General features: G+C 45.2%; 1 protein-coding gene across 1 annotated transcript; it reads right to left on the bottom strand.

The window, feature by feature from the left end:
* Positions 1 to 2,553: 2,553 nt before the first annotated feature.
* On the bottom strand, positions 2,554 to 7,214 carry Krt6a (keratin 6A). The gene is made up of 9 exons (XM_087209748.1): positions 6,594 to 7,214; positions 5,515 to 5,729; positions 5,122 to 5,182; positions 4,870 to 4,965; positions 4,584 to 4,748; positions 3,985 to 4,110; positions 3,622 to 3,842; positions 3,374 to 3,408; positions 2,554 to 3,272 (listed from the first exon to the last, which is right to left on the bottom strand). Exons 1-9 carry the CDS (start codon positions 7,131 to 7,133, stop codon positions 3,034 to 3,036), a joined length of 1,698 nt encoding a protein of 565 aa, XP_087065874.1. The 5' UTR covers positions 7,134 to 7,214; the 3' UTR covers positions 2,554 to 3,033.
* Between the last annotated feature and the right edge of the window lie 2,846 nt (positions 7,215 to 10,060).

Below are 10,060 nucleotides of genomic sequence, written 5' to 3'. Positions count from 1 at the left end.
CCACCTATTCACCTTGCAAAGATCACTTACCTTGCCTTATAAGCTTGATTCAGTTTGCCAATATTTAAAAAAGAGCTTGTTGGGATTTAAACTGAAATTGCATTGATTCTAAATATCAAGAAAGAATGGACAAGTCTCCCAGTTCACAAATATGGAATATCTTCTTAATTATTTATTGCTTGCTTTTCTTTCATTGGTATTTTGTAGTTTTGCAGCTACAGATTTTCTACACATATTATTACATGAATACCTAAGCATTTCATCTATTCTGAATGGTATTGGTTTTTCATTTCAAATTTCAATTCTTCACTGGTAGTATGTAAGAAGTGCTTTCTTTTGCATAGTAGTCTTTATCCTGAAACTTTGCTATACTTGCCTTTTAAATCTAAGAAGACTTTGATGGATTCATTAGACTTTCTACATAGTATCAATGAGAATACAAATAGTTTCATTTCTTCACACACACACACACACACACACACACACACACACATATATATATATAAAACTTTCATTGCCTTTTCTCCTCTCATTACTCTAGGTGAATTCGCAGTGGTATGTGAGTAACAGTGGTGAGAGAGACCTGGCTTGCATTCTTCTCAACCTCAGGGGAAAAGGGTCCAGCCTCCCAACATTAAGGACAATGTTAGCTGTTCTTTACCAAATGGAAATTGTTGCCCTCTATTCCCATTTCCTGAGACAGTTTTGAGCATGAATAGATGTTGGATTATGCAATTCACCTATTTTGAATCTTTATATTAATCTGATTTTCCTTCTTTACCCCTTGGATTGGATTGACTGCTTTTGAATGTTGACTAGCCTTGCATATCTAGAATAAACCCCACTTGGTCATGGTGTACAATTTGTTGTATGATGAGGAGGAATCAGTTCTATACTATTTAATTGAACATTTTTATTTCTGCATCGATAAGAGGTGTTAGTCTGTACTTCTGTTTTCTCAAAGTGTCAGTATCTTGTTTTGGTATCAGAGTAACACTGGTCTGCATAAATTGAAGCAGAAAGTGTGCTTGCTTTGGCAGCACATATACTAAAATTGAAGCAGAAAGTGCTCACTCTGTTTCTATTTCCTATTCTGTTTCTATCTCCTAGAAGAGTTTGTAAAGATTTGATGTTATTTTATTTGTAAATGTTGGGCAAACCAACCAGTAAAAATGTAGTCTAGTCCTTTCATTTAGGAAATTTGTTCATTAATGAGCAATGTATTTAATAAGACTTTGGACATTCTGATTATTTATTTATTGTTTTGTAAAATTTAGTATTTTGTGTCTTCTAAAGTTTGGCCAGGCTAGTCTAACTAATTAAACTTTGACATCAAGTTGTTTGTAACACTTTCTTTTACGTCTTAAGTGTACATGCACCATACTATTTTACTTTTATTTGTCTACATAAATAGTTCCTTTGACTATTTTGTAATATACTACAGAATTTTCCCTGTCAATAGTTTCTTTTCCATTACTTCTGTGGGTACATGTACGTGTGGTAACTGGGCTTAGACTTGGCAGTGAGTCTTTACCTGTCTGCTGTCACTTCTGGGAAGAAAGTAAGGAGATGCCAATGTGAAAAGCCACCCACATTGCAGGGGGAGTAGTGAGAGGTGAACACAGCAGATGATGACACAGATGGTTCCAGAAACACCAATAGAATCCAAGAAAATATCCCCAGTGATATCAGAACCTGAGGGTTAGGAAGTTAATTGTTACCCATGGGACAGTGCAGATGAGCATATCCCTAGACGAGTACAAGTCGACTGACCAAGCTGGAACTTTATTGGATTTTCCCTCCCTCGTTCCTAAAAGTTAAGCCCCAATAGTTTACTCTGGAGAGAGGAATGAGACCACCTTTGTGAACAACATGAACTCGGCTTCCTTGAGGCTCAGTCAGAGACAAGTGTATGAGAAGGAGGGAGTGTGCTTCTTCTATCACCTGACTCAACAAGGAATTAGAATTTGAATTTAGACTCCAGAATTCTGGTTCCTAATTTGGCCAGCTGGTGGGCTCCAGGTTTCCTGTTTGTGAAGATGGTTATGATTACATCTTTTTGCACTTGCACCATTTCCTCAGGATGCATTTCTAGAAGTATAATTAGAGCTCAGAAGTAGGCACACTGTAGTTACTCTTGGTATCTTCCGTCAGGCAAGTTTCTAGTAATGACGGCAATTGTAATTAAAAGTCAAATATCTGATTCCTTTGTCAAATAGCCTTCATTTTATTGCTTTGCTTTAATCGTCCAGGGATGTTTCTCCAGCTGGGCACTTCAGCTTAGCACCAGCACAGGGGAACGGCTGTCTTAGAGATCAAGCTGGAGGGTCCAGCTGCTAATTTTTGGCACAGACACTCAAAGCAGAGAGGACAATGATGGTGAACTCGATTCCTCCACACTTGCCAGAAATTTAAATGGAATTTGATCTGAGAAGGGAAGCTGAACATCAAGGTAGCAAACTATTATTCATGGATCAAAGGAGATAAAAATTGTTTATCATATGAAAAAGTAGAGAACTGTTGGGATCAAGTAAGGCAACAGTGAGCAAGGTGTTATATTATAAATCTGCTTTATTTAGAAGTTATAAGAAAGCAAAGAGCAGTGAAGACATCACAGGGATACAGGTTCTGTATCTACAATTGTTACTACAAGAGTCTCACAACACGTGAGACTGAGAGCTAAGGGGAGCTGCCCTGTTCTTAAGTAGGTCCCAAGGAGGGTAGCACAGAAGTGTAGCACAGAGCTGTAGATAATTCTCCTGTAGTGTTCAAACTCAGTGATAACACAACACAGGTAAGAACTTGATAACTGAGCAACACAGTGAGGAACCAGATGTGAGTAAATCATGATGGAGAATCACAAGTTAAGATTCCGAAGGCCAGCAGCTAGGGAGGAAGGGATACACAGAGTAAAAGGGGGCCCGTCCCATGCTCAGCTCTAAGTACAGAGCAGACAGCAGGGGAGGACAAGCGCCTGAGGAGAGAGCCCTGTAGCCAGAGGACCTGAGCACTCGGCCAGGAGCCGAGAGGACTTCAGTGCTTGTAGCTCTTCCTGCTGGAGGAGGAGGTGGTGTACTTGATGGAGGATGTGCTGCCCCCGACAGAGCTGAGGCCGCCCCCAGTGCTGATGCCTCTGCCACTGCCAGAACTGAAGCCACCTCCAAGGCTGTGACCAGAGCTGTAGGAGTAGCTGCTGCCTCCACCCAGGCCTACACCACTGCCCATGCCACTGGCACTGCCATAGCCGCTGGAGACAGTGGACTGCACCACAGCTGTGGAGAGGGGACAAGGACATAGGACACGGTGAGCACATTCTACTTGACTGAGCCAGGGCTGGGGTGGGGTAGGGGAGGCAGGGAAGCCAGGTACTTACAGATGTTCACTTGTCCAACACCTTCGCCATTCAGCCTAGGGGGAGAGGAACACAGGGAGGTGAGACCTAGAAAGGTGCTACCTGGAGCCCTGGCAAAGCCTGCAGCTGGTTGGAGTTCATGGGGAGCTGTTCTTTCCTTTCTCTTTTCTTTTTAAACAAGAGGATAAATACAATTATGGCTAATCTTGTGCTCGGTGGGGGGCGCCTTGGAGATATCAGAGCATTGAGGGAGTGTGTGGGGAGCCCACCTGCACTCCTCGCCTTCCAGCAGCTTCCTGTAGGTGGCGATCTCCACATCCAGGGCCAGTTTGACATTCATGAGCTCCTGGTACTCCTTCAGCAGCCTGGCCATGTCCTGCTTGGCCTTCTGCAGGGCATCCTCCAGCCCTTCCAACTTGTTCCTGGCATCCTTGAGGGCCAGCTCCCCACGCTGCTCAGCATCAGCGATGGCAGCCTGCAGGTTGGCGCACTGAAGGGGAAGCAAGCAGAATGGACTTGTCATCTGGTACTTCCAGGGGGCGGACACCGGTCCTTCACTCCCAGTGAAGAGGAGTCCAAGAGCCTATGGCTGCTAGAAACAAGCAGAATCTAACTGATTCTGTCTTGTGTACCTGCTTCTTGACGTGGTCAATCTCAGATCTCAGCCTCTGGATCATGCGGTTGATCTCAGTGATTTCCTGCTTGGTGTTCCGCAGGTCGTCCCCATGTCTCCCTGCTGTGACCTGCAGCTCCTCATACTGTGGGTTGGTTGAATAGACAGAAAATCTATATGGGTTTCATATACACAGAAGGGTTCCCTCTTCTGAAGCAGATAGTCATCACCTTGAAAGTTTTGGAAAAGTGCATTTTACATGGTTATTGGACAATGTAAACCCCAGTCACAGAACATGCCGGTTAGGAGACTATATACTGTCCAATTCTCTTAGGATCTGACAATGTTCTGTAGGGTATTCTGAGGAGACACATTCAGGGTACAGGTTAAGCAAGATGACTAGGTATCATTTCTCCTTCCTCTGAGTTCTTTTGCTTTCTAGATTTGCTATAAGTTCTCTAAATCTCTAGTCATGCACAGTGCACTTGGTGTGAGAAGACCCCTGCTGTCTTTCAGTAGGTCCCCCATGCCAGTGGATCAAAAGCCTTCCGGTATTAGGAGCATGGGGCCTGGAGCATGGGGCATGGATCCCTCAGCAGCTGCCACCCCACTCCTCACCTTGGTCTGGTACCAGGACTCAGCCTCAGCCCGGCTCCTCTGAGCGATCTCCTCATATTGGGCTTTGACTTCAGCGATGATGCTGTCCAGGTCCAGGCTGCGGTTGTTGTCCATGGACAGGACGACAGAGGTGTCTGAGATGTGGGTTTGCATCTGAGACAGTTCCTACAGAACACAAGGTGCTTTGGTCTTCTTTGTGCACAACACTTACAGAAGTACCAACATCCAGGTCTTCCTGCCTTGCAGGTCCCGTCAACGTGAAGGGTAAGCGGGTAAGGAAACTTACTGCATCATAGAAGGCTCTCAGGAAGTTGATCTCATCGACAAGACTGTCTACCTTGGCTTGCAGTTCAGTCTTATTCATGTAAGCAGCATCCACATCCTGGGGACAGAGGCAACAAAGTAGAGTCAGCTGAGCCCTCCTGCTCAGGCCTTCCATCTCGATCTCCCTGGCACCTCTCCTCTTGAGTGGGAGTGGGACACAGAAGTCTATCTCTGGTTCGGCAGAGAAACCTGAATCCCGACTTAACTAGCTCACCTTTTTCAAGGTCACAAATTCATTCTCTGCTGCTGTGCGCTTGTTGATTTCGTCTTCATATCTACGAGGCAAGGGTATACCACATTTGATCCAGTGTGTAGCTGAAACCCAAAGGCTGTCTCTGATCCCGTGTTTCCATAAATGGGATATATCCAGATCCCGCCACAGACAGACTAAACAATGGTTTTTGTTGTGACAGCATTTCTTCTTTTCACTCTACCCCAACCTCCCCTGACTCTCTGGCTTACATTTGTTTTGCTTTTGGCAATGGTTTTTGATTGCCACTTCTAGCACATGTTCTCCCACAGAGTTATGCGCACATCTAGACTTGTCATCCCGTTGTTCTGGGCTGTGAGCTGGAGAAACTGAGCCCACTCCTCCTTTTTCACTCACTTGTTCTTGTAGTCTTCCACAGTGTCCTGCATGCTCCTCAGCTCTGAGTCCAGGCGGCCTCTCTCTCCCTGGATGGAGTCCAGCTGCCTCCTGAGGTTGTTGATGTACTGCTCGAACAAAGGCTCCAGGTTCTGCCTGACTGTCTTGGTGCCCTGCTCCTGAAGCAGAGTCCACTTGGTGTCCAAGACCTTGTTCTGTTGCTCCAGGAACCGCACCTGGAAGGGGCGCAAGATGGTTATTTCTTAGACAAAGGCAGAAACCAAGCAGCGGTGTGTTGGCAGACCTCCCTGCAGTCTGGGCTTCTCTCCGCTGCATGGCTCTGAGCACACACAGAGCCTCAGGTTGAGAGTTTGGCCCTCTGCAGTTTCTCTTTTGCACCACACAGACCCACCAGGAAAATCTCATTATGGGCCACCCAGGACTTCTCACCACCTGATGTACCATCCTGATCAGAGGTTTTGAGCATTTCTTCTTCTCTTTCCAAGCCCAATCACAATTCGAGTTTAAAACAGTATTTTTGATACATTGTACAAGTTTCCATTATGGATATGATCTCAGTTATAGGGATATAAATGTTGCCTAATGATTAGATTAACATCTAACCTCCCATTTAATGCACATATCTCCTATAACACATCCCAGTCTCAGAGTCACTTTCTATTTCTGCAATAAATTAACATTTTTACATATTGTGTAACTTGCTCTAATTTTTCCCTTAACCTAGCCTGAAAATCTTTCTCTTTTCATTTTTTGTTTAGCCTTTTCCTTATATTCAGATCCCAAAGTGGAATTAGCGGCCCAAACACCTCTGGCATTTGTTGTGTCTCTTAGAACCTCAAGGAGGGAAACCTACCCCTTCCCACCCTCACACTGCCTCTGCTGGGGTCTGGAGGGGACTCAGCAGCTCCAAGTGGTTTGCATCTCCTCCTGCTCTTGTCACCATGGGGCCATCTCCTGCCCCGTGGAGAGGTGGTGTGAAGCCCTCTCCCTGTGTCCTAGGCTCCCCTGGTGGAGGTTTGCTGTGTCTCTATCTGGGCTCCCTGAAATGCCCTGTGGAGGGGCAGGGCCTCGGGGCTCACCTTGTCGATGAAGGAGGCGAACTTGTTGTTGAGGGTCTTGATCTGCTCACGCTCCTCAGTCCTCACTCGCTGGATAGTGGGGTCGATTTCCAAGTTCAGAGGAGTGAGAAGACTCTGGTTGACTGTGACCTCTTGGATGCCTCCAGGGGGGCACACAGGGAAGCCAGCGCCCCCATAGCCACCTCCAAAGCCAGCTCCACCACCAAGCCCAAAACCACTACCAGCTCCACCACCATAACCAAATCCACTGCCGGCTCCACCTCCAAAGCCAAAGCCACCTCCAATTCTGCTGCCATATCCTCCACCAGTGGCACAGCTGCCCCCTCCGATGGAGATTCTCTTGGAACCCCCCAGGCCATAGAGGCTCCTGCTGCCAAAGCCAGCTCCTCCACACGCTGCCCCAATGCCACCACTGCCCCTGGAGCGGCACACAGAGACACTGCTGAAGCCAGAGCGGCTGAGCCCAGGGCCTCTGGCTGAGCTGGCACTGAAGCCACGACGGCTGCTGCTTTGGCTCCTCACGGTGGTTTTGCTAGACATATTTCCTGGGGTTGAGAAGGCTGTGCAAGGTGTGGGAGGCTGAGGGCAGAGCTGAGAGGAGCAGATTGAAGACACGGGCTCGGGTAACAGCTTATATATGGTACAGATGGGCTGGGCTGGCTCCTGGAAGTTGAGCTTGCAGTTTGGGAAGGGCTTGGCTTTACAAATAATGAGCTCACCCCCAACTTCTAGAAAGGTATGAAACATGAAGATTGCTTTTTGGCTTCCTTTAGTCATGCAGGAATTCTCCTGCCTTCCAGCCTTGACTTGATCCCAACACAATAAGCAGAGATGTAAATTCACTGAAGTCATGAGTTAGTCATGTTCTCAAACAAAGGAGACAAGGAACTGATCTGTGCTAGGTGGTTCTTCCTTCTGCCTGTTCAGACTCTCCCTGTGTGCCCCCTTCCCACACAGATTTTCATTTCCACCAGCACCTCCTTTATGGACAGTTGAGGACTCTCTCTGTGAGTTTTGAGGCATTTGCCCAGTGGTCCCTGAGCAGGAAGTGGCCTTCTGTGGTTTTCTTGCTTTGTTTGACCATTTCTGCAGCTCCTGGCCATCCTTCCTGGTGGTTTAGGCATGGGATTGGAGGTATTTTGGAGCTATAAGCCCTCCCTCCCTTGTAAGGCTAGGGTGATAGATTTTAGATTTTTCACTGTAAGAGCAGCATTTACTCCCTGTCCTGTGTGGTATCCTGGCTTTTGGCCACTTTCTGGAGAGAACAGAACAGATGTCACTGGACCTCTGCATGAGTTTCTATCCACATGTGCACTTCCCCCTACACTATTTGCTTTCCCATCAGGCCAATTCTGGAAAGCTCTTTTTCCATTTCAAATTCATACATACCTCCCTCTGCTATATTTTGAATGCTCACAGAGAACTTTGAAGAACCCAAAATGAGAAGCACAAAAATCATTGAAATTTTCTCAAAAATTTTATTCCAACTGTATTTAATATCTTTTAGAGTTCAAGAATCAGACACTGGGCCAGGGATTTAGCTCAGTGGTTCTGGCCCCTGCCTTGCAAGCGCAAGGTCCCGAGTTCAATCCCTGGTACCAAAAAAAAAGAGAATCAGACATTTCATAGGGCATGTCCACAAATTTGAGGGGCATATAGAAGTAATGAATCATTAAAATGCGCCCTTACAAATATGATGACTTCACAAGTAAACTCCAAATTTGTATTTCTAATCTCAGTGCTTGAAATCGCTGATCTCTAGACACCTTCTCAGAAGGGTGATAGGCTGTCATATAAGTGTAGGGCTTGGTTTATAGGGTATTCAGTTTTATTTTCTCAAGTCCATACATAAATACTACATATGTGGAGATTGGAGAACTATTCTAGGTATGTTGTTCTTTGAGAACATGTGCCTAAGTGAGCAACCATGGTAGGAAAGACCAACACCTATGTTCAGATGACCCTGTGGGAAGCACCTATTACTGTTTGAAACACAGTCTCTTATCTTCAACATTTTAGGGGATACAGCCTACAGGTAGGCAAAAAGTTCCCTGCCCAAACGTGGTGCTAACTCAGCGTCTGGCAGGAAAGCAATGCCTTTGCAGACAATGGCAGTAGCAGCCCTGCCTCCACCCTGGTTGCACAATGGTTCCAAGGAATGTGCTTCCACCCAGTTCTGGGAAAGAAGAGCTCCTTCTAATGGTCTGGTGCACTGATACACTGTGCTCCCCTGGGTGAGGGGCATTAGGTGTGGCATGGATGACTCTGGGTTGGGTACAAAGGGTGAGCAAGTTAGGTGGGAGCAATGTACATTTGCTCAACGTCCTAATGAGGTCAGGATAGAAGTAAAGATAGAAAGAAAATTTTAAAAATCATAATTTAAAAGTTGTGCTTTTAAGAAAACTTTAGCTTCAGAACACAATTATAGTTACCTAAGGTTAGAATGTCTTTTTTCCCTTCTAGGAAACTTCAAAAATTCCTAAAAATCTTAAAGGTACAATAGTCCTGTAAATTTGGCCCTTGCTTTTCACCTGTTAATTGAGCCCTCCATTTCCTCCAGAGTATAGATTCACAAATTTCAGATTTTCATCCTCAAAAAAAATCACTGTTAATAGGGTACCATACCCTAAACTTCAAACAAATGCAGATATCTTGCATTCTAAGCCCATGAACAGGTAACCTGTGACACTAGGAATACACATCCTGGATAACTCTTCCTGAGGACACCCTCTCCAAAACACATGAACATTCCCAGCTCCAAACCATAGTGCACCTCTGTCTTGAGTGGCCACACTTATTTTCTCTGTGCACTTCTTTAACTCTGCCTAATAAGTCCTTTTGTATACCTCTCACTGACACATCCTGAAATGCTTTTTTGTGGCATGACTTGGCAACCTTACTCTGTAGATGGGGAGAGCTGGGGGTATCTGTCTCCTCTTTGAGGGGAACCTCCTCGGGCCTATCTGGTAACAATATGTACATATCAACATCCTATATCTATGGCTGCTTTCACACTACAGTGACAGAGTACAGAATTTTACAACAAAGATTTTTATTTGCAAAGCATAAAGTACTTACTGTTTTGGGGATTTTTTTTTTCCTTTAAAGCAAACTTGCCAACTTCTGGATAAGAGTGTGAACCCTGAGGTCAGACCAGGTTTTCATGTTTCTGACCCTTTTGTACTTATTTTTATAAACATAAATGGGGTGAAAATAGTAACTATCTCACAATGTTGTTTTGAGATTGAAATGAAGTAATTTATGTGACGATCTTAGCACAGTATCTGGTACATATGTTCCCAATGAAAATGAGCTAATATTATTCTAAGGAAGCATGAAGAAGTTTTCTGTGTAAGGTCCCATGGGAAGCTTCAAGAACTAGATGTAACTGCACACGTGTAGTGGGGATGACTAGAGACAGTGAGAGAAAGGAAGCTGATGTTGCAAGCCTGTGCCACGTTAGTAGG

Source organism: Heterocephalus glaber, unplaced genomic scaffold (genome assembly GCF_053883595.1).
Source record: "Heterocephalus glaber isolate CG9 unplaced genomic scaffold, H.glaber_assembly_v1.0 deba00001060, whole genome shotgun sequence".
In the NCBI taxonomy this organism is placed as follows: domain Eukaryota; kingdom Metazoa; phylum Chordata; class Mammalia; order Rodentia; family Bathyergidae; genus Heterocephalus; species Heterocephalus glaber.
Note: the sequence above shows the minus strand (reverse complement) of the source record. Positions and strands in the feature narration are given on the sequence as shown.